This window comes from Oncorhynchus nerka, linkage group LG3, assembly GCF_034236695.1.
Source record: "Oncorhynchus nerka isolate Pitt River linkage group LG3, Oner_Uvic_2.0, whole genome shotgun sequence".
In the NCBI taxonomy this organism is placed as follows: domain Eukaryota; kingdom Metazoa; phylum Chordata; class Actinopteri; order Salmoniformes; family Salmonidae; genus Oncorhynchus; species Oncorhynchus nerka.
The window spans coordinates 64,104,934-64,129,978 of record NC_088398.1 but is presented as its reverse complement, the minus strand read 5'-3'; the positions used below and the strand labels follow the sequence as shown (position 1 = coordinate 64,129,978).

Here is a 25,045-nt window from a genome sequence, read left to right as displayed (position 1 = left end):
ACTAAGGAGTTAATCTGGGCAATTTTTCCATAAATAGACAGGTATTTACCTCTCCATGGTTGCAGGATTTGTATGATGGCAATTTGTATATACTCCAGAATGTTATGAAGAGTGATCAGATGAATTGCAATCAATTGCAAAGTCCCTCTTTGCCATGCAAATTAACTGAATCCCAAGAAACATTTCCACTGCATTTCAGCCCTGCCACAAATGGACCAGCTGACATCATGTCAGTGATTCTCTCGTTAACACAGGTGTGAGTGTTGACGAGGACAAGGCTGGAGATCCCTCTGTCATGCTGATTGAGTTCGAATAACAGACTGCAATCTTCAAAAGGAGGGTGGTGCTTGGAATCATTGTTCTTCCTCTGTCAAACATGGTTACCTGCAAGGAAACACGTGCCGTCATCATTGCTTTGCACAAAAAGGGCTTCGCAGGCAAGGATATTGCTGGCAGTAAGATTGCACCTAAATCAACCATTTATCGGATCATCAAGAACTTCAAGGAGAGCGGTTCAATTGTTGTGAAGAAGGCTTCAGGGCGCCCAGGACCGTCTCCTAAAGTTGATTCAGCTGCGTGATCAGGGCACCACCAGTATAGAGCTTGCTCAGGAATGGCAGCAGGCAGGTGTGAGTGCATCTGCACGCACAGTGAGGCGAAGACTTTTGGAGGATGGCCTGGTGTCAAGAAGGGCAGCAAAGAAGCCACTTCTCCCCAGGAAAACCATCAGGGACAGACTGATATTCTGCAAAAGATACAGGGATTGCACTGCTGAGGACTGGGCTAAAGTGATTTTTTTCTGATGAATCCCCATTCCGATTGTTTGGGGCATCCGGAAAAAAGCTTGTCCGGAGAAGACAAGGTGAGCGCTACCATCAGTCCTGTGTCATGCCAACAGTAAAGCATCCTGAGACCATTCATGTGTGGGGTTGCTTCTCAGCCAAGCGAGTGGGCCCACTCACAATTTTGCCTAAGAACACAGCTATGAATAAAGAATGGTACCAACACGTCCTCCGAGAGCAACTTCTCCCAACCATCCAGGAACAGTTTGGTGACGAACAATGCCTTTTCCAGCATGATGGAGCACCTTGCGATAAGGCAAAAGTGATAACCAAGTGGCTCGGGGAACAAAACGTCAATATTTTGGGTCCATGGCTAGGAAACTCCCCAGACCTTAATCTCATTGAGAATTTGTGGTCAATCCTCAAAAGGCAGGTGGACAAACAAAAATCCACAAATTCTGACAAACTCCATGCATTGATTATGCAAGAATGGGCTGCCATCAGTCAGGATGTGGCCCAGAAGTTAATTGACAGCATGCCAGGGCGGATTGCAGAGGTCTTGAAAAAGAAGGGTCAACACTGCAAATATTGACTCTTTGCTTCAACTTCATGTAATTGTCAATGAAAGCCTTTGACACTTATGAAATGCTTGTAATTATACATCAGTATTCCATAGTAACATCTGACAAAAATATCTGAAGACACTGAAGCAGCAAACTAATATTTGTGTCATTCTCAAAACTTTTGGCCACGACTGTACACTTTATCAAAATTAGGTTTTTGTCCAGAGAGTAAAAACAATATATATATATATTAAATTTGAGTCATCAGCATACATGGACACCTTTGTCTTTAAGCCTTGGGTTTCTAATCCTCTAATGTTGTTATTGGATCTGATTTTAATAGCTAGCATTTCGATGGCCATAATGAATATATATGGTGACAGCGGACACTCTTGTTTAACTCCTTTTGACAATTCAAAACTCTCTGAGAAGTAGCCGTTAATTTATTATTTTGCACCTGGGGTTGCTATACATTATTTTATAACATAATTACCAAAATTACCAAAAATCCACTCTTAATTTATCAAATACCTTTTCAAAATCCGCTATGAATACCAGGCCTGGCTTCTTAGATGTTTCATGATGTTCTATTATTTCTAATAGTTGTCGTATATTATCTCCAATGTATTGTCCATGTAAAAAACCTGTCTGATCAGGATGAACAATACCTGGTAAAACCCTTTTAATTCTGAGTGCTATGCATTTCGCTAGTATTCTTGCATTACGACATTGAATTTTTTTTTTTTATTATTTCACCTTTATTTAACCAGGTAGGCTAGTTGAGAACAAGTTCTCATTTGCAACTGCGACCTGGCCATGATAAAGCATAGCAGTGTGAACAGACAACACAGAGTTACACATGGAGTAAACAATTAACAAGTAAATAACACAGTAGAAGAAAAGGGGAGTCTATGTACAATGTGTGCAAAAGGCATGAGGAGGTAGGCGAATAATTACAATTTTGCAGATTAACACTGGAGTGATAAATGATCAGATGGTCATGTACAGGTAGAGATATTGGTGTGCAAAAGAGCAGAAAAGTAAATAAATAAAAACAGTATAAAAACAGTATGGGAATGAGGTAGGTGAAAATGGGTGTGCTATTTACCAATAGACTATGTACAGCTGCAGCGATCGGTTAGCTGCTCAGATAGCTGATGTTTGAAGTTGGTGAGGGAGATAAAAGTCTCCAACTTCAGCGATTTTTGCAGTTCGTTCCAGTCACAGGCAGCAGAGTACTGGAACGAAAGGCGGCCAAATGAAGTGTTGGCTTTAGGGATGATCAGTGAGATACACCTGCTGGAGCGCGTGCTACGGATGGGTGTTGCAATCGTGACCAGTGAACTGAGATAAGGCGGAGCTTTACCTAGCATGGACTTGTAGATGACCTGGAGCCAGTGGGTCTGGCGACGAATATGTAGCGAGGGCCAGCCGACTAGAGCATACAAGTCGCAGTGGTGGGTGGTATAAGGTGCTTTAGTGACAAAACAGATGGCACTGTGATAGACTGCATCCAGTTTGCTGAGTAGAGTGTTGGAAGCCATTTTATAGATGACATCGCCGAAGTCGAGGATCGGTAGGATAGTCCGTTTTACTAGGGTAAGCTTGGCAGCGTGAGTGAAGGAGGCTTTGTTGCGGACTAGAAAGCAGACTCTTGATTTCATTTTCGATTGGAGATGTTTGATATGAGTCTGGAAGGAGAGTTTGCAGTCTAGCCAGACACCTAGGTACTTATAGATGTCCACATATTCAAGGTCGGAACCATCCAGGGTGGTGATGCTAGTCGGGCATGCGGGTGCAGGCAGCGATCGGTTGAAAAGCATGCATTTGGTTTTACTAGCGTTTAAGAGCAGTTGGAGGCCACGGAAGGAGTGCTGTATGGCATTGAAGCTCGTTTGGAGGTTAGATAGCACAGTGTCCAATGACGGGCCGAAAGTATATAGAATGGTGTCGTCTGCGTAGAGGTGGATCAGGGAATCGCCCGCAGCAAGAGCAACATCATTGATATATACAGAGAAAAGAGTCGGCCCGAGAATTGAACCCTGTGGCACCCCCATAGAGACTGCCAGAGGACCGGACAGCATGCCCTCCGATTTGACACACTGAACTCTGTCTGCAAAGTAATTGGTGAACCAGGCAAGGCAGTCATCCGAAAAACCGAGGCTACTGAGTCTGCCGATAAGAATATGGTGATTGACAGAGTCGAAAGCAAGGTCGATGAAGACGGCTGCACAGTACTGTCTTTTATCGATGGCGGTTATGATATCGTTTAGTACCTTGAGTGTGGCTGAGGTGCACCCGTGACCGGCTCGGAAACCAGATTGCACAGCGGAGAAGGTACGGTGGGATTCGAAATGGTCAGTGACCTGTTTGTTGACTTGGCTTTCGAAGACCTTAGATAGGCAGGGCAGGATGGATATAGGCCAGCCGTTGAGAAATGCTTATTGAAGTTTTCGATAATCATGGATTTATCGGTGGAGACCGTGTTACCTAGCCTCAGTGCAGTGGGCAGCTGGGAGGAGGTGCTCTTGTTCTCCATGGACTTCACAGTGTCCCAGAACTTTTTGGAGTTGGAGCTACAGGATGCAAACTTCTGCCTGAAGAAGCTGGCCTTAGCTTTCCAGACTGACTACGTGTATTGGTTCCTGACTTCCCTGAACAGTTGCATATCACGGGGACTATTCGATGCTATTGCAGTCCGCCACAGGATGTTTTTGTGCTGGTCGAGGGCAGTCAGATCTGGAGTGAACCAAGGGCTGTATCTGTTCTTGGTTCTGCATTTTTTTGAACGGAGCATGCTTATCGAAAATGGTGAGGAAGTTACTTTTAAAGAATGACCAGGCATCCTCTACTGACGGGATGAGGTCAATGTCCTTCCAGGATACCCGGGCCAGGTCGATTAGAAAGGCCTGCTCACAGAAGTGTTTTAGGGAGCGTTTGACAGTGATGAGGGGTGGTCGTTTGACTGCGGCTCCGTGGCGGATACAGGCAATGAGGCAGTGATCGCTGAGATCCTGGTTGAAGACAGCGGAGGTGTATTTGGAGGGCCAGTTGGTCAGGATGACGTCTATGAGGGTGCCCTTGTTTACAGAGTTAGGGTTGTACCTGGTGGGTTCCTTGATGATTTGAGTGAGATTGAGGGCATCTAGCTTAGATTGTAGGACTGCCGGGGTGTTAAGATGGGGTGAGTCTGTTTATTCCTCTTCATGCGGTGACATCGACAGACCGGTCGTGGGCCCGGGTATTGTAGCCCAGGAGTATGCTACAGGTGCTCTGGCCGGGCTAGCTTCAGGCTAAGTGGGTGGAAACGCTAGCCAGGGGTTGGAGCGAGCGGTCGCATCTGCACTCGGTCCGCAGGTAGTATTACATTTCATTACATTTCATTATAGTACAACGGTTTGATTTGTCTAATCTTAGCAATTTCTTCTTAGCTAGCTACACAGCCGTCTTTGTATCATAGATAATTGCGTAATTATCGTATTTCGTCGTCCTAACGCAGTCTACACTGCCCTGCAGCTAGCCAGCTAGCTAACGTCCACCGTTAGCTAGTCCACCGTCTACCGATTAGCAGCACAACTATTACACTCAACTGAACGACTTGATTAGTGTAGTGTTAGCTAGCTACATAGTTGTCTTTGCTGTCTTCGTACCCAAGATAATTGTGTAGTTTAGAGTGTGTAGTTTTATGTCGTCCTTAACATAGGAGACTCTGCTAGCTAGCCAACAGCTAGCCAACGTCTACCGAACAGAACTTCTGCACTCAACAATCCGGTCGCATTTCGCTTCGCTCCACAGGTAGCATCACATTTTTAATTTCATTTCATTACAGTACAACGGCTTAATTTGTTTGATCGTAGCTAGCTACATAGCAGTCTTTGTATCAAAGATAATTGTGTAGTCTAGAGCGATTTCCTAGGTTAGCTAGCCAGCTATTGTCGTTCTTTTAACGCAACGTAACGTAATCAACACTGCTAGCTAGCCAGCTAGCCCCGAATAGCAGCACAGTAGAAACTATTACACTCAACGGAACGACTTGATTAGTGTAGTGTCAACAACGCAGCCAATGCCAGCTAGCCTACTTAGTCAACAACGCAGCCTCTGCCAGCTAGCCTACTTCAGCAGTACTGTATCATTTTAATCATTTTAGTCAATAAGATTCTTGCTACGTAAGCTTAACTCTCTGAACACTCGTGACGTGTAGTCCACTTGTCATTCCAATCTCCTTTGCATTAGCGTAGCCTCTTGTGTAGCCTGTCAACTATGTGTCTGTCTATCCCTGTTCTCTCCTCTCTGCACAGACCATACAAACGCTCCACACCGCGTGGCCGCGGCCACCTAATCTGGTGGTCCCAGCGCGCACGACCCACGTGGAGTTCCAGGTCTCCGGTAGCCTCTGGAACTGCCGATCTGCGGCCAACAAGGCAGAGTTCATCTCCGCCTATGTCTCCCTCCATTCCCTCGACTTCTTGGCACTGACGGAAACATGGATCACCACAGACAACACTGCTACTCCTACTGCTCTCTTCGTCTGCCCACGTGTTCTCGCACACCCCGAGAGCTTCTGGTCAGCGGGGTGGTGGCACCGGGATCCTCATCTCTCCCAAGTGGTCATTCTCTCTTTCTCCCCTTACCCATCTGTCTATCGCCTCCTTTGAATTCCATGCTGTCACAGTTACCAGCCCTTTCAAGCTTAACATCCTTATCATTTATCGCCCTCCAGGTTCCTCGGAGAGTTCATCAATGAGCTTGATGCCTTGATAAGCTCCTTTCCTGAGGACGGCTCACCTCTCACAGTTCTGGGCGACTTTAACCTCCCCACGCCTACCTTTGACTCATTCCTCTCTGCCTCCTTCTTTCCACTCCTCTCCTCTTTTGACCTCACCCTCTCACCTTCCCCCTACTCACAAGGCAGGAAATACGCTCGACCTCATCTTTACTAGATGCTGTTCTTCCACTAACCTCGTTGCAACTCCCCTCCAAGTCTCCGACCACTACCTTGTATCCTTTTCCCTCTCGCTCTCATCCAACACTTCCCACACTGCCCCTACTCGGATGGTATCGCGCCGTCCCAACCTTCGCTCTCTCTCCCCGCTACTCTCTCCTCTTCCATCCTATCATCTCTTCCCTCTGCTCAAACCTTCTCCAACCTATCTCCTGATTCTGCCTCCTCAACCCTCCTCTCCTCCCTTTCTGCATCCTTTGACTCTCTATGTCCCCTATCCTCCAGGCCGGCTCGGTCCTCCCTCCCGCTCCGTGGCTCGACGACTCATTGCGAGCTCACAGAACAGGGCTCCGGGCAGCCGAGCGGAAATGGAGGAAAATCCTCGCCTCCCTGCGGACCTGACATCCTTTCACTCCCTCCTCTCTACATTTTCCTCTTCTCTCTCTGCTGCTAAAGCCACTTTCTACCACTCTAAATTCCAAGCATCTGCCTCTAACCCTAGGAAGCTCTTTGCAACCTTCTCCTCCCTCCTGAATCCTCCTCCCCTCCCCCCTCCTCCCTCTCTGCAGATGACTTCGTCAACCATTTTGAAAAGAAGGTCGACGACATCCGATCCTCGTTTGCTAAGTCAAACGACACCGCTGGTTCTGCTCACACTGCCCTACCCTGTGCTCTGACCTCTTTCTCCCTCTCTCTCCAGATGAAATCTCGCGTCTTGTGACGGCCGGCCGCCCCTACAACCTGCCCGCTTGACCCTATCCCCTCCTCTCTTCTCCAGACCATTTCCGGAGACCTCCTCCCTTACCTCACCTCGCTCATCAACTCATCCCTGACCGCTGGCTACGTCCCTTCCGTCTTCAAGAGAGCGAGAGTTGCACCCCTTCTGAAAAAACCTACACTCGATCCCTCCGATGTCAACAACTACAGACCAGTATCCCTTCTTTCTTTTCTCTCCAAAACTCTTGAACGTGCCGTCCTTGGCCAGCTCTCCCGCTATCTCTCTCAGAATGACCTTCTTGATCCAAATCAGTCAGGTTTCAAGACTAGTCATTCAACTGAGACTGCTCTTCTCTGTATCACGGAGGCGCTCCGCACTGCTAAAGCTAACTCTCTCTCCTCTGCTCTCATCCTTCTAGACCTATCGGCTGCCTTCGATACTGTGAACCATCAGATCCTCCTCTCCACCCTCTCCGAGTTGGGCATCTCCGGCGCGGCCCACGCTTGGATTGCGTCCTACCTGACAGGTCGCTCCTACCAGGTGGCGTGGCGAGAATCCGTCTCCACACCACGTGCTCTCACCACTGGTGTCCCCAGGGCTCTGTTCTAGGCCCTCTCCTATTCTCGCTATACACCAAGTCACTTGGCTCTGTCATAACCTCACATGGTCTCTCCTATCATTGCTATGCAGACGACACACAATTAATCTTCTCCTTTCCCCCTTCTGATGACCAGGTGGCGAATCGCATCTCTGCATGTCTGGCAGACATATCCGTGTGGATGACGGATCACCACCTCAAGCTGAACCTCGGCAAGACGGAGCTGCTCTTCCTCCCGGGAAGGACTGCCCGTTCCATGATCTCGCCATCACGGTTGACAACTCCATTGTGTCCTCCTCCCAGAGCGCTAAGAACCTTGGCGTGATCCTGGACAACACCCTGTCGTTCTCAACTAACATCAAGGCGGTGGCCCGTTCCTGTAGGTTCATGCTCTACAACATCCGCAGAGTACGACCCTGCCTCACACAGGAAGCGGCGCAGGTCCTAATCCAGGCACTTGTCATCTCCCGTCTGGATTACTGCAACTCGCTGTTGGCTGGGCTCCCTGCCTGTGCCATTAAACCCCTACAACTCATCCAGAACGCCGCAGCCCGTCTGGTGTTCAACCTTCCCAAGTTCTCTCACGTCACCCCGCTCCTCCGCTCCCTCCACTGGCTTCCAGTTGAAGCTCGCATCCGCTACAAGACCATGGTGCTTGCCTACGGAGCTGTGAGGGGAACGGCACCTCAGTACCTCCAGGCTCTGATCAGGCCCTACACCCAAACAAGGGCACTGCGTTCATCCACCTCTGGCCTGCTCGCCTCCCTACCACTGAGGAAGTACAGTTCCCGCTCAGCCCAGTCAAAACTGTTCGCTGCTCTGGCCCCCAATGGTGGAACAAACTCCCTCACGACGCCAGGACAGCGGAGTCAATCACCACCTTCCGGAGACACCTGAAACCCCACCTCTTTAAGGAATACCTAGGATAGGATAAAGTAATCCCTCTCACCCCCCCTCCCCCTGAAAAGATTTAGATGCACTACTGTTCCACTGGAGGTCATAAGGTGAATGCACCAATTTGTAAGTCGCTCTGGATAAGAGCGTCTGCTAAATGACTTAAATGTAAATGTAAATGTAATCATCCGGGGTTGCAGTTTAGCTAGATAGCTAGTTGTGAAGATCCAGCTGAAAAATGTTCCGTTTGCGGTGGGAATCCGGGGATGAAAAATAAATAGGTCCGTTGTGCTCTGGTTAGGGTCGCGTTGTTCGAACTGGCGAGAGCTTTCCGGGCTAAAGGTTAGCTGATGGATTAGCTGGCTAGCTTCAGTTGAGGGGTTCCGGTTCCGAAGTAAATATAAATACTTTAGGAAAAATAGCTACATTGGGTGAGGCGGGTTGCAGGAGAGTATTTGGAAGCTTAGCTTTAGCAAAATGTTTTTAAAGAGGTATGCGAAGAAAAATATGTTTTAAAAAAACGAAAAATAAGCGATATATACAGGGACAGGATGACTTACTTCTACGCCATCTTGGATTCATGGGATGTAAGGGGCCTCCAGTTTTTAGATAGACTGGGTCTTTATATTTGCCATCTGAGTCTTGTTTTAATAATAGAGAAATCAGACCTTCCTGCTGACTACCTGACAGACTACCATTTCTATAGGAGTAGTTAAAACAATCTAACAATGGAGCTTTTAGTATATCAGAAAAGGCTTGATATACATCGACCGGTAAGCCATCAAGCCTTGGGGTTTTTCCAGACTGAAAGGATTTAATAGCCTCAAAATGTTATTCCTCTGTAATTTGGCCTTTTTCTATACATTTGTTCATTTTAAATTGTTTATATTATTTGGAAGGTATTCCATACCGTAATCTTCGTTCAGTGGCTGAGGATGAGACGGAAAAAGCGTTTGCCAAAGCGTTCCTATATATGAGATTCAGGAAGACTTAGGTGCATTTTTCTCCATATTCCATCCATTTAGCTTTATTTTTGTAATAGATTACATTAGATCGTTCTTGAATAAGTTCCTCCAGTTCTTTTTGTTTTTCCTCTTAACTTATTTTGTATCTCTGTAGTATCATTTTTATTGCTCTCTACCTGTACTATTAGTTCATGGATTTCCCTTGTTAGTCTTGTCTCTTTAGCCAGAAACTGCTTTTTTAGTATTGATGAATATTGATTTGAATGACCTTTTGAAGGTACATTTAAAGGTATCCCAAACAATAAGGGGATTTGCTGAACCTATATTATACTGGACAAATTCAGTTATAAATGATTTTGTGTTAGTTAAAAATAAGTTGTCCTCCAGTAAACTTTGATTAAATTCCCAATGTCCACGTGGAAAATCTATAGGAGTTATGTGAATGCCAATTAGATGATGATCCGATCGCATTCTGTCTCCTATTAAAACGTTTTTAAACCTTTGATGAAAGAGACAAGAAAGGTGTCAACCCCATTCCTTTTTCCACACAACTTCAGGATGTAGAGTGAGTTTCCTGTAAACAGTATATGTTATATTCCTTTTCTTTTAGCCAGGTAAAGACTGATCTTCTTTTTTGTAAGTCGCTCTGGATAAGAGCGTCTGCTAAATGACTTAAATGTAAAAATGTAAATGTATATCTGCTAAACTGCTACAATTATAACTGGCTATACTTATTTCTCCCCTTACCATAACTAGATACTATTCTCAGTCTAAATGGACCATAATTTAGTGCTTGTAAAGTTACTGCCATCAGAGGTATTAGAGCTTTCAAACGTCTGATATTTAGAATTCAAGAATTAGGTTCTAGCCATATTTGTTTTATTCCCTTGCCTGTTTGCCTGTGAGCCAACGCCACAGATGTTAGAAAATTGAGACAAGACATTATGTGTATAGTAAATCTGAGTAGTTTGATGTGTATGATATTGGATGTGATTTAGTGAGTGTGTACGATGTCTGTATAAGAGTAAGACTATAATGTGTGGTCCAAATAAATAATAACTCCGCCAATTTGCATGGTTGAGTGTCTATGTGTGTAACATGTAGTATAGCCTTAATATTCATGATGATAAGTAATCCATATTATATCGCCGTCATAGTTGCATCATAATTACCTTTACCATAATTGAAAAACACATCCCACCATTTCCATAGCAATTGCCGTTTCACATGATCATGAAAGAGACCTTGCATTACTCTAGAGACGGTTTCACTACAGTACAAATCCCCTTGCTTGTTGTAAACATATATACGCGTGTAGACAATTACATAAAAAATATAGACAAACAATAAACACATAAAATTATAAAAGTTGAGAGAAGTGAGAGAAGAGAGCGAGATCAGGTGTGTGTGTGTGTGTGTGTGTGTGTGTGTAAATCCGTATGTGTATGTGAGCATGTAATTGAGTACGTGTGTGTTCATATCCACTTCATAGTGTTCAGATATTTTTACAGTTCCCATACTTTCTTTTTTTCGTAACCTGAAGTCCCTGTAGAATTTAGTACAGCCATGAATCATTCTTTGTAGCAAAGCACTCCCTAGCCTGAAGGCCCTTATCAGTGGGAACAATAAATCAATTGCTGTGATTCTAAAGGGCTCTGTTTTTATGTTTTTCTTCAGATCCCTGTAGTTTTGAAAGAATACCAAATTGAAATGTTGACGCAGTCACCAGTAAATTGTGTTTCTGTGAAAGCGATAATGATGTGAATGTTGCCCAACTTTACCAGTAATTAGTCCTAGCCGGTGTGTTGAGTTCTCCTCTGCAGTTTACTAGATAGCGACAGTAGGCCTTTAATGCCATGTCCTGCTTTATTAGGCTTCTTTACCCATCTAGTTCAGTGGCCAGGTCAATAATGGTAGACTGTTGCCACTTTCCCCTGCAAGCTAAATGGAAATGGACGCCGCTGTCGGGTCACAGTAGAGAGATGGGGGGGATACTTAGCCTGTGAAGTAGAGATGGATTCACTAGCTTAGTGATCCGGTCATTGACATTCTCAATGTGTGTGTGTGTGTGTGTGTGTGTGTGTGTGTGTGTGTGTGTGTGTGTGTGTGTGTGTGTGTGTGTGTGTGTGTAGGAAGTACAAGCCTGAACTATGGTCTTGCTTTATCTTTGTATGTGAGGACATGGTAGCTGTCAAGTCATTTGATAATAATGATTGGGGACCTACCTAGATATTTCCTACATTTTCCCACTCATTGGGAATCTTGTCATCTTGTGAAACGATGTAGCGAGCTGTGTAATGAATCTAAAACTCATTGTCTTCCTCTCTTTCTTTCTTAGAGTGGGCCGATCTTTACTAGATACAGTACCTCCTCCATCGAGGTGGGCTAAGATGAGTATAACCAGTGATGAAGTGAACTTCTTGGTATACAGATATCTTCAGGAGTCAGGTATGTATGACTGCCAACCTCCCTGTAACACACTTGTCCTGTCTCGCTCTGTCTATTGTCTGTCTGCTGAAATTATTATTATACTTCTGCTTTACATATTTCTTCTGTATTTGTTTTTGTGGTAATGTAGGAATTGAGAATGGCTTTGTAGTTGACCTTGTTGATTATGTTGTCATGGATTAGACTGCATTGACTCTTTCTAAACCACATGTGTCAAACTCATTCTACTGGCTGAGTGTCTGCAGGTTTTTACTCCTCCATTGTACTTGATTGAGGAATTAAGGTCACTGATTTGTAAGGAACCCCCCTCACCTGGTTGTCTAGGTCTTAATTGAATGGAAAAACCAAGACACTAGGCCCTCCATGGAATGAGTTTGACACCCCTGATCTAAACGGTCGCTAAAGGTTTGGGATTTTTTTTTACCAATGGCTACTTCAATAAATTCACCAAAAACATGATGAAAAGCTTGAGAGAGTGCAGGAATAGGAAAGTAGAGGTGTCAGTAACTCCAGAAACTACCGTTAGTGGAAACCAAGCCTATTCTACATGTCTGTTGGCTGTTCAGAATATCGCTTTCCCTTCATATGTACCTGTGTCAACATGCCATTCACGCTACCCTATTTTTCACAGGGTGAATGAATTATTGAGATCCTAGCCGCTGTATTTGATTACTGTTGGGGCTTTCTTTGAAGCCAGTCATTGGATAAATGCTTGATAGCGCTGGCATTTTAACATTTCTTCCCCTGAAAAAGTCTACTTGGAATGAATGATTGACTCGCTGTCTACGCTCCCTTTTATTTTTTGGTTTACATAACATTGATATAAAAAGTTAGAAATAACACCTCAGACATTGCAGATGTCTGTAGATATGTCTGTGTAGGAGTGAGACGTTTGTGTTGCAAGGTCTCTGGTGTTCTCGTTGTACTGACTGTGTTCTCTGTGTGTCGCTTTCCAGGTTTCTCCCACTCAGCGTTCACCTTTGGCATTGAGAGCCACATCAGCCAGTCCAACATCAATGGAACACTAGTGCCCCCTGCTGCCCTCATCTCCATCCTGCAGAAAGGCCTCCAGTATGTGGAGGCAGAGATCAGCATCAACGAGGTGAGCCTAGGGGCTCCAGTCCAGGCTGCCTTCTGGTAGTGCCTTGGGTCGCATTCATTAGTGCATACCGTAGCAGAACATTTAGCAAAAGAACACAAAAACTATATATATATATATATATGGTACTAGTCAAACGTTTGGACACACCTACTCATTCCATATTTTGATTTGTTTAACACTTTTTGGGGCATTATTACATGATTCCATATGTGTTATTTCATAGTTTTGATGTCTTCACTATTATTCTACAATGTAGAAAATAGTAAAAATAAAGAAAAACCCCTGAATGAGTAGGTGTGTCCAAACTTTTGACTGAGTGTGTATGTATGTGTGTGTGTATATATATTTTTTTATTCATAAAGGTTCTTTTTCAATCTGTTTTCTTCCTTTTGGTGCCTGGAGAATACAACCCTGGCCTGGACTACCACACCCAGAACAAACACCAAACACACTCCATGTAAATCAATGGGGTTATTTATATAAGACTGCCCTCACTAATACAGTGCCTAAGATCAATACTTAGCTCAGCAGTCATTTGTATGCAAAATAAGTTTATCGAAGTCATGAATCTCAAACAATACCAAAATCAATACACTATTGTACTTGTCAAATAAAAAATGTAAATCCTACAGTTGGAATGTATTGTCCATCAGTGCACTCTTACATCCAACGGGGTAACCATGGCATATTTGGTGTTGTGTTGGCAGGATGGCACGGTGTTTGATGGGCGGCCCATTGAGTCTCTGTCACTCATCGACGCGGTGATGCCAGATGTGGTGCAGACGAGGCAGCAGGCCTTCCGCGACAAGCTAGCCCAGCAACAGGCGGCCTGCGCCATGGCAATCACCGCCGCAAGCAACCAACCCAACGCACCAAAGAACGGAGAGGCCATCGTAAACGGAGAGGAGAACGGCACACACACCATGTGTAAGAACAGTCTCCTGTCTAACAGGGCCATTTAGCTATCACTAGCTAGCGTTGTCGTGCCGTAACTTAACAAATGACAGCTAAACATTTTCCCACATTATCTTGATACTTACTATGTGAGACTTACTACATCAAGCAGCGTGTGTGTGTGATACTCTAGAGCCATGTGATTTTCACTGAATGTGAGGTAATTAGTGACATGGCATTGAGTGTTGGTGAATTTGACCCTGCATGCATTCACCTTCATTGTTCCTCCCTAACAGATGCTTCTAGAATTTAGCCAGTGAAACCAGAGAGGTATGGATCGGGTGAAGCGTTAGATTAGGGAGAAACTGATAGAGGATGTTGTGGATGTTTGTGTCAGCCGATCCCACTGGAGTTAGTCTGTCTGTGTGGGTGGGTGGCAGAATACCAGCAAAGGCTATGTTAGTTTAAGTAATGGTTGTCTGAACAGACAGGGATGCTGCAGCCCCGTAGGATTGCTCTTCAGCAAAAACACATTTGATCAATACTGCAGGCAGGATGTGAAGATGATTACTGGATTAGCTCTTAGCTCATCTCCCAGAATGCCTGAGCTTTGATCCTCTACAGATTGCTCCTTCCGCTTCAATTGGGTCAACAAGTACGTTTGATGCGGTAGTTGCAAATCTTAGATAACGCTGTTATTTAAGACTTAGTGACTGTCTCGGGCTCTCGGCTATTTGCCGTTAATGTTTTGGAACTAGCCTCATTTAAATTCTCTGATCTTAAATGGTTATGATTTGAAAGGGGAGAGGTTAAACACCTCTAATTTTTGTCAGAAACCAACTTAAGAGGGAAACAGTCCAGATAGTTAGTTTTTGCAACTGAATATGGCTACGGATGAGAAGGAAATTGAACTATATTTTCAATATATGTGATCTCCTGTATAGTAGGTATTGGGAGTCATGTATGTGTCTGTTTTTATTTCCTTATTTTATTTAACCTTTATTTAACTAGGCAAGTCAGTTAAGAACAACTTCTTATTTACAATGACGGCCTACCCCGGCCAAACCCTAACCCGACGAGGCTGGGCCATTTGTGCGCGCCCTATGGGACTCCCAATCACGGCCGGTTGTGATACAGCCTGGAATCAAACCATGATATGTAGTGATGCCTCTAGCACTGCTTTTTGTTGTTGTTGTTGTTGTTTATCAGTCGGCCCCAGCCTGGAACTCAGGCCCTGTGTGTAGTTAACCGACCCTCTCTGCCCATTCATCACCATTTTACCTGTTGTTGTTTTTGTTTATCTGTCGGCCCCAGCCTGGAACTCAGGCCCTGTGTGTAGTTAACCGACCCTCTCTGCCCATTCATCACCATTTTACCTGTTGTTGTTGTTGTTTTTGTTTATCTGTCGGCCCCAGCCTGGAACTCAGGCCCTGTGTGTAGTTAACCGACCCTCTCTGCCCATTCATCACCATTTTACCTGTTGTTGTTGTCTCAGCTGATTAGCTGTTGTTGTCTTAGCTAGCTCTCCCAATCAACACCTGTGATTGCTTTGTTTATCTCAAATGTCAATATGTCTTGTATACTGTTGTTGGTTAGAGCGTTGGACTAGTAACTGAAAGGTTGCAAGATCAAATCCCTGAGCTGACAAGGTAAAAATCTGTCGTTCTGCCCCTGAACAAGGCAGTTAACCCACTGTTCCTAGGCTGTCATTGAAAATAAGAATTTGTTCTTAACTGACTTGCCTAGTTAAATAAAGGTGAGATATTTAAAAAAAATTAAAAAAGTTTTAGTTTACTGCGGAGCCCATAGTCCCACTCAACATGCCTCAGATATCTCCTTTGTCCGACCTCCCACACATGCGGTGACCTCACCCAGCATAACTAGCCCTTCCAGAGATGCAATCTCTCTTATCATCACTCGGTGCCTGGCTTTATCTCCACTGTACCCATACCCCTGTCTGTACATTATGCCATGAATCTATTCTACCACGCCCAGAAATCTGCTCCTTTTATTCTCTGCCCCCAACGCACTAGATGACCAGTTTTCATAGCCTTTAGCCGTACGCTCATCCTACACCTCCTCTGTTCCTCGGGTGATGTGGAGGTTAACCCAGGCCCCGCGTGTCCCCCGGCACTCTCATTTGTTGACTTTTGTAACCCGAAAAAGCCTTCGTTTCATGCATGTTAACATCAGAAGCCTCCTCCCTTAGTTTGTTTTACTCACTGCTTTAGCACACTCCGCCAACCCTGATGTCCTTCCCGTGTCTGAATCCTGGCTGAGGAAGGCCACTAAAAATTCGGAGATTTCCATCCTCAACTACAACATTTTCAGACAAGATAGAACGACCAAAGGGGGAGGAGATGCAATCTACTGCAGAGATAGACTGCAATGTTCTGTCATACTTTCCAGATCTATGCCCAAACAGTTCGAGCTTCTAATTTTAAAAATTAATCTCTCTAGAAATAAGTCTCTCACTGTTGCCGCCTGTTATAGACCCCCCTCAGCTCCCAGCTGTGCCCTGGACACCATATGTGTCCAACAATCTAAGGTAGATGCCCTCAATCTCACACAAATTATCAACGAACTCACCAGGTACAACCCTAAATCCTTAAACATGGGCACTTTCATAGATATTATCCTGACCAACTTGCCCTCCTAATACACCTCTGCTGTTTTCAATCCGGATCTCAGCGATCACTGCCTCATTGCCTTCATCCACTCTGGGTCTGCGGTCAAACGACCACACCTCATCACTGTCAAACGCTCCCTAAAACACTTCTGCAAGCAGGTCTTTCTAATCGACCTGGCCTGGGTATCGTGGAAGGATATTGACCTCATCACGTCAGTCGAGGATGCCTGGTAGTTCTTTAAAAGTAATTTCCTCACCATCTTAAATAAGCATGCCCCTTTCAAAAAAATTAGAACTAAGAACAGATATAGCCCTTGGTTCACTCCAGACCTGACTGCCCTCGACCAGCACAAAAACATCCTGTGCCGTACTGCACTAGCAACAAATAGTCAGCGCGATATGAAACTTGTCATGGAAGTCAGGAACCAATACACACAGTCAGTCAGGAAAGCAAATGCTAGCTTTTTCAAACAGAAATTTGCATCTTGTAGCTCTAACTCCAAAAGGTTTTGGGACACTGTAAGGTCCATGGAGAATAAGAGCACCTCCTCCTAGCTGCCCACTGCACTAGGAGGATAGGTAACACTGTCACCACCGATAAATCCACGATAATCAAGAATTTCAATAAGCATTTCTCTACGGCTGGCCATGCTTTCCTCCTGGCTACCCCAACCGTGGCCAACAGCTCCGCACCCCCCGCAGCTACTTGCCCAAGCCTCCGCAGCTTCTCGTTCACCCAAATCCAGATAGCAGATGTTCTGAAAGAGCTGCAAAACCTGGACCCGTACAAATCAGCTGGGCTAGACAATCTGGACCCTCTCTTTCTAAAGTTATCCGCTGCTATTGTTGCAATCCCTATTACCAGTCTGTTAAACCTCTCTTTCATATCGTCTGAGATCCCTAATGATTGGAAAGCTGCCGCGGTCATCCCCCTCTTCAAAGGTGGTGACACTCTAGACCCAAACTGTTATAGACCTATAACCATCCTGCCCTGCCTTTCTAAAGTCTTCGAAAGCCAAGTTAATAAACAGATCATTGACCATTTCGAATCCCACCGTACCTTTTCCGCTGTGCAATCTGGTTTCCGAGCTGGTCATGGGTGCACCTCAGTCACGCTCAAGGTACGAAATGATATAATTTCATATCATGATATCAACCACCATCGATAAAATACAATATTGTGCAGCCGTCTTCATCGACCTGGCCAAGGCTTTCGACTCTGTCAATCATGGTATTTTTATTGGCAGATTCAACAGCCTTGGTTTCTCAAATGACTGCCTCGCCTGGTTCACCAACTACTTCTCAGACAGAGTTTAGTGTGTCAAATCGGAGGGCATGTTGTCCGGACCTCTGGCAGTCTCTATGGGGGTACCACAGGGTTTAATTCTCGGGCCAACTCTTTTCTCTGTATATATCAACGATGTCGCTCTTGCTGCGGGTGATTCCCTGACAACTCTACACAGACGGCACCATTCTGTATACATCTGGCCCGGCCCTTCTTTGGACAATGTGTTAACAAACCTCCAAATGAGCTTCAATGCCATGCAACACTCCTTCGGTGGCCTCCAACTGCTCTTAAACGCTAGTAAAACTAAAGGCATGCTTTTCAACCGTTTTCTGCCCGCATGCGCCAGCCCGACTAGCATCACTACTCTGGACGGTTCTGACTTAGAATATGTGGACAACTACAAATACCTAGGTGTCTGGCTAGACTGTAAACTCTCTCCTCGTCCCCATATTGTTTTAATTTACTTTTCTGCTCTTTTGCACAACAGTATTTCTACTTGCACATCATCATCTGCTCATTTATCACTCCAGTGTTAATATGCTAAATTGTAATTACTTCACTACCTCCTCACGCCATTTGCACACACTGTATATAGACTTTATTTTTTCTATTGTGTTTTTGACTGTACGCTTGTTTATTCCATGTGTATCTCTGTGTTGTTGTTTGTGTCGCACTGCTTTGCTTTATCTTGGCCAGGTTGCAGTTGTAAATGAGAACTTGTTCTCAACTAGCCTACCTAGTTAAATAAAGGTGAAAAATATATATATAAAAAAATGCCATGCCTTAGACCGCTGCGCCACTCAGGAGCCCCAGTCTGTAACAGAGTGTGGATGTGATCTGATTACAGATAACCACATTGAGCCCATGGAGATGGATGTGGACGTGGAGATCCCAGCCAGCAAGGCCACGGTCCTCCGAGGCCACGAGTCAGAGGTGTTCATCTGTGCCTGGAACCCTGTCAGCGACCTGCTGGCCTCAGGGTGAGTCTCATCGGGGAGGGGGAAGTGTGCGGGGCACAGGGACGGGTCAATTCTGGGTTCAGCTTTTCTGGGACTTGTGAGGCTAGAGCAGCTCACGCACACACACACACACTGTCTCTGTCTGTCTGTATTGACTTTCTCTTCTGTATTCTGCCTGTGTGTGTGTCTAGGTCGGGAGACTCGACAGCCCGGATCTGGAACCTGAACAGTAGTTCCACCCAGCTGGTGCTCAAACACTGCATCAGGGAGGGAGGCCAGGACGTCCCCAGCAACAAAGATGTCACCTCACTAGACTGGAATGTGAGTTCTCAATTGTCCATTCCATCCATCTACTGTGTCAATTCTCACTTGACTGAAATGGTCTGGAACGGTACATTAGAAGTCCTCTATACTGAGTAGAGTTAACTAACTGCTCTATTTGACCCCATAGAGCGACGGGACACTCTTAGCAACAGGATCTTATGATGGATTTGCAAGGATATGGACAAAAGATGGTTTGTTGAGTTTTGTTGCATTTTAATTTATTTATATTACAGTGCCCAATGCCCAATCTGAATCATATTGTCATCTGTGCAGATACATTAAACTCTTGTCTTTCACAGGTAATCTGGCGAGCACCTTGGGGCAACATAAAGGTCCCATATTTGCACTGAAGTGGAACAAGAAAGGAAACTCTATCCTCAGTGCTGGTGTAGATAAGGTATTTAAAATATATATATATATTATTTAATCTAATTAATCAAGTAACTCCAGTAGCAATCAACTATCCCTGCAGTATTTGCTATGTATCTGTTGTCATTTTCCAGACAACAATCATTTGGGACGCACACACAGGAGAGGCCAAGCAGCAGTTCCCCTTCCACTCAGGTAAGCCCCCTGTGTTCCGAACAGAAAGATGTAGGACTTCAGCTGCTTGGGTGATGTGAGTTAACCCTTTGAATACTGTCCTTGTCCTTTTGTGTTGCCTCCTACCTGCAGCTCCAGCCCTGGACGTGGACTGGCAGAACAACACAACGTTTGCCTCCTGCAGCACAGACATGTGCATCCATGTGTGTCGAATGGGCAGCGACCGGCCGCTCAAAACCTTCCAAGGCCACACGGTAAACAAACTACATCTCTGTTCTACCCTCTACAACTCACACCACTGAGGACCAAGTCACACTTAGGATTTCTCTACATCCTTTATTTTCCCAAACTTCTGAAGGTCTGTAAACAGGATAATGTGTAACTATTAAACGGATAAGCATGATGTCTTATTGGTCCTCTACAAGTCTATATGTCTGTCTTCCCATGTGTTTTTCAGAATGAAGTCAATGCTATCAAGTGGGACCCGTCAGGGATGTTACTAGCCTCCTGCTCTGATGACATGACTTTAAAGGTAAGGCCAGCACTTCTACTTCAGCCAAGATTTTGGACAAATGACCATGATCTCCATATGTCAATATAATAATGTAATGATTACACAGTGCTGTTCTCTTTCCCAGATCTGGAGTATGAAGCAGGACTCGTGGGTCCATGACCTCCAGGCCCACAGTAAAGAGATCTACACTATCAAGTGGAGCCCTACCGGCCCCGGCACTAGCAACCCCAACTTCAACATCATGCTGGCTAGGTGGGACACACTCACAGCACCTAGACTTGTTCTGGGACAGCGTTGAGAATGGACAGTGTGTGTGCCAGTGAAGGGGTCTCTTGTCAAGAAGTGTCCCAGACATTCTCTCAGGGCTAGTAACTGTCAGTGGATCAGGGACATAAAGCCTATGCTTCCATATGTAAATGTTACAGTTCAAATACCACAGGCATTTACAACCTCTTCTGAAATCCCCTGGGATGGGCGTATATTTCACTCTGGATGTAAAACTGCCATTACTGCTATGACTTGTTAGGAACTTGATAGTAACCTGAGGTAAATGCGGTATTGTACACCAAGATACAGCTCATGTCTGATCATGTGATTTAATTGGTTCTTTCCCAACTTCTGTTTATTAATTTAGTTTTAATCTCACAATATTTTCCTGTGTCCTTGTAAAGTGAGATTTGCAATCTAGCCAGGGGCAGCCCCAGAAGACTTGGCTTACACTACCTAATAATACCATTTTGATGAGAATGTGTTAATGAACGTCAGCTCCTCTTTTCATTCACACATGCTCTCAACCGCGTCTCTCCTTTTGTGGTGACAGATGTTCTCACCGATTCTACAACATCACACATCTCGTTTTGGCTTTGTGGATCAGCATTTTGAATTAGAGTTTGCATCGAGCACCAAAGCCAACTTATTGACATATTTCTTACATTTCATATCCTTCTTTCTATGTAGTGTTGTTGACAACCTGAAGCTGGAAAAACGACTTGGTTGCTACTTTGTTATAAAGGTGTTAACTCTCCTGTCAAACCCTGTAAATTACCATTAGTACTGAAAAATCAGTAATGACTTGTTGGTATGAACAAAGTTAGAGTTTTCATGTATTTCAGTTACAGTACGTCGCAGTACGTAGCAGATAGATGTAGATGGAGAACTGACCATGTGCTCTGTCCTACCCCTCAGTGCCTCGTTTGACTCGACGGTGCGTCTGTGGGACGTGGAGCGAGGTGTGTGTATCCACACCCTCACCAAACACCAGGAGCCTGTTTACAGTGTGGCCTTCAGCCCCGACGGGAAGCACCTGGCCAGCGGCTCCTTCGACAAGTGTGTACACATCTGGAACACCATGGTGAGTCACCCTGGAGGTTATAACTCAGTTAACAGTTTATAATATGTAACAGATTTTAGCAGTTTATAACAGATTGTAACAGCTTATAACAGGTTATAGCATCTTATAACAGTTAGTTAGTAGGTCCTATGGTCAGATAAAACACCTGGCCCGATGTTTAATACAGGCTGTGACATTGTTATTAGGTAAAGCAGGCAACTATGGTCCTCAAGCAGTCCTCACCAGAGTTGGTGGTAATGTGGTTGTGTTGTGGTTGCAGTCTGGAGCCTTGGTGCATAGCTACAGGGGGACTGGAGGGATTTTTGAGGTGTGCTGGAACAGCACAGGAGACAAAGTTGGTGCTAGCGCTTCAGATGGATCGGTATGTTTGATACGATTATGATTTGTGTTTTAAAATGTATATCATTTGTATTGATGTGTTTTTATTTTTTTCATTTATGCATGTACTACTACCACTCATTTTTGTACGTTAAACCAAAGTGATAAAAATAAAAGACCTTAATGCTTTAGTCTCAGGACCAATGCTTTCAGAAGTGCATGGGGAGAAACCAAAATATTCTGAAGCATAATATGTATTATTAATCATGCTATCTTTGCCCTCCAGGTATGTGTTCTCGAGCTCCGAAAATAGCATCTTGGCAGTGATTTTGAAGATGGACCCTGGAATGTGCAGAAAAAATGCCTTCTGCCATCAGCAAACACACTCTAATGGTTCAGAGCAGGCCTGGCAATGTGGAGGACAACCTCAGAGTGGACACAGGAGACCAACAAAATACTTGTTCTAACTATTACAACCTACTCAATGGATTTGTGTCTCTTGTTTGAGACCACAAAGAAAATCTGCTGGGTTAATTCATCCACAGGACTGGACTAAATCTATTAATAGTTGTTCAGCCATGCTTTAAAAGGTGCCTAAAGAGGAAGTGAAATGACCACCTACCCCTGCTGTTATTTGGCTAGGGCCTGAATCATGAGGAAGGTTTACTGAGGTTTGGGTGTGTTTGGGGTCATATTGTGAGAGAAAGGTTGTGTTTTAGAACGTATCTAAGCACATGTTAACCCTATGGTGTCCTGAGTTGAGAAACAATGTGGGAGACATGAGGAGGGTGACATTGTTAGTGCTGCACTGGCCTCCTCAAATGTGATGTTTAAGTTGTCCTGAGTGGGAAATGGTTTCTGTTTCAAGAGCTCTTCTTGCAAATTTCTCTCAAATGGACTTTTGAAAGTCAGAGTAACACAAGGCGTTGCTATGAGGTAGTTCTGTTCTCACATTTAATAACACCATTTCAATGAAGAAAAAACTAACTTTTAATTATGTTTTAATTCACATGAGGAAGAAAAAAAATATTTTTGTGGACATCTTTACAAGATGCATAAAGTGGTTTATAAGTATTCTCCCTTCTGGATGTAAATTTTATGAATGTAAAGATATGTGAATTAGATGAATACACAGACTTATATACTGCGTATATATGTTTATTTACATTACACTTTGGCGTCATCCTCTAGACGCTCAATACTGGCTAGAGATATTGCCCCTTTTCTTTGCTGATACTCAGTTACAAGATCCTGATTAAATGTAATGCATGTCAGAATTCTTTTTTGACCATGTATGTTCTTTTATTCTACCAGTTATGTGTGCATCAGGTTGGTTTGTCAAGTCAGGTGGCGCTGAGGTGGACTGTCGTCATTTCACAAGACGTGTCAGTGAATTTAGTCTGTATTCAGTCCTAATGACAACCAATGAAATGGAGATCAGAACAGACAGAGAACATGATGACTGACCAGGAGAAGGAGAGGAGGCTGTGAATGTTTTAATTGTGTTGTCTCAATGTTGCTTTAGTAGCAAACTCATCACTAGTCATCTATTGATATTTTCTAACAGTACTCCTCTGTTTGGCACCGCAAGCTATCTGACGTAAACCCAGGTTACACTGACCGATCAATCTGATTGGTCAAGCGAAAGTCCTGCTGTAGCTTCTAAGCTGTGATTGGTTGAATTCAGTGTAATTCAGTCTAATAGGTCAGATTTGACTTCTGATTTGAGATACCTGTATAATGGATTTAGCTTTAAATGGGGAAGTTAGTTTTTCATGGCCCGTTGAACATTTTAGACCTCTCCACTGGTACTGAAGTGAAATCACCCAGGGCACCGGGCCATGCCAAACGAACTCGCCCGTTGTGTGCTGTATGTATACTTGTACTTACCATGGTCTAACGTGATATCTGTCTCTTCGAACTAACAAACTGACAATGCCTGTTTACTGGTACCTTTTCTCTCTTTCAGTGAAGATCATTTTAAGAGCAATGTGTGAAGTGCACTTTTTCAGAAGGTAGGATCAGCTTTTGTTTGGATTTGTGATGAAAGGGGAAGGCCAGCATTTTTATTTCTTGTTTTTTTTTACGGCATAATTGGGCGTTGATTGATGGATGGTTCGTTGTCTGACTTATTTTTTGTTGCTGCTGAGAGCCATTATTGTCTGTGTCAGACTGAGAATCGGACTGTGGTTGGTGGCCATCTTGGCATGCTGAGAAGCCCAGTGTGGAATAATATGCTGTGACTGACAGCGATCACTCTCCCCCACCCAGTCTAGGGTATGGTCATCTGTTTCCAAGACTAAACAATGAAATCACATTATGTCTCAAATAAAGCACTCTATTTTGATATTAGAAAAGCCTTTCCTTGTATTGTTGGGTTCTTGTCGTTTCCCTTTAAATGTGGCTTACGCGGCAGAATGCATAGCATTATTATTATAATGTGTATATGGAGAGGTAGATATTTAGTGTCAGTGTAGCACTTTATCAGATACTTCATGTGATCATTTAACTCATGACACATCAAACTTGAAAGAAATTACAAAATTCTTACTCTCCTTCAACTTGGGTTAAAGATAACACTATCACAAAACTTCATTGCGCAATGTTTAATACGGTATAAAATAGAACCAAAGTACAAGGTTAACAATGTAACGTTCAAAACCCTATCTACAAGTCATTTACCTATAAACAACATCTCAGGTAGAGATATATTCCCGTTCGTTTATGCTTTTGGGGGCTTCTTATGTGCACAAGTCATACATGCATACGTACAGTACACTGGGTCTGCTGATGTGCTGAATTGAATACATGCTTCTGGAGTAATTAAGGCACATTTTTAAAAGGCTAGGTTCACCAATAGTCAATTGTACAAACCTGACATTTCTTATCTGAATTGAAAATGAGACACTGTGAGGTAGCCTTGAGGACTATTCCATTACTGTACAGTTGATGGTTCAGTAACGTAACGCCAATGGTGATTAGGAGGGCTGTGTGTTCCGTGCTGAGGCAAATTAACTGGCAAACCCTTTGGGGCCTGTCATATATGGACACCAGAGATATGAGAAGCAGACGGACGGCCAAGTGTGTCATGTTGTTCTGTGATAACAAACCTTTAACTATGCTACAGTAGCAATGGAATGGCAATCCTAAAGAGAAAAATAACTTAAATGGTACAGGTAGACAGGCCATTTTTAACACTCCTGGTTTATCTAA

At 44.2% G+C, this 25,045-nt stretch overlaps 1 protein-coding gene across 1 annotated transcript in view; it reads left to right on the top strand.

Annotated features, from left to right (window-relative positions):
- Positions 1 to 24,192, top strand: part of LOC115112432 (F-box-like/WD repeat-containing protein TBL1X) — a 43,463-nt gene extending 19,271 nt beyond the window's left edge. The window contains exons 2-15 of the mRNA XM_029639496.2: positions 11,801 to 11,910; positions 12,867 to 13,012; positions 13,720 to 13,939; positions 18,671 to 18,803; positions 18,974 to 19,103; positions 19,234 to 19,297; positions 19,406 to 19,503; positions 19,610 to 19,670; positions 19,782 to 19,903; positions 20,107 to 20,181; positions 20,288 to 20,415; positions 21,349 to 21,514; positions 21,774 to 21,875; positions 22,119 to 24,192. Of these exons, the coding sequence (XP_029495356.1) occupies positions 11,853 to 11,910; positions 12,867 to 13,012; positions 13,720 to 13,939; positions 18,671 to 18,803; positions 18,974 to 19,103; positions 19,234 to 19,297; positions 19,406 to 19,503; positions 19,610 to 19,670; positions 19,782 to 19,903; positions 20,107 to 20,181; positions 20,288 to 20,415; positions 21,349 to 21,514; positions 21,774 to 21,875; positions 22,119 to 22,145 (1,530 nt within the window). The 5' untranslated portion in view covers positions 11,801 to 11,852 and the 3' untranslated portion in view covers positions 22,146 to 24,192. The remainder of the gene's footprint in view (positions 1 to 11,800; positions 11,911 to 12,866; positions 13,013 to 13,719; positions 13,940 to 18,670; positions 18,804 to 18,973; positions 19,104 to 19,233; positions 19,298 to 19,405; positions 19,504 to 19,609; positions 19,671 to 19,781; positions 19,904 to 20,106; positions 20,182 to 20,287; positions 20,416 to 21,348; positions 21,515 to 21,773; positions 21,876 to 22,118) is intronic.
- The last annotated feature ends 853 nt before the right edge of the window (positions 24,193 to 25,045 follow it).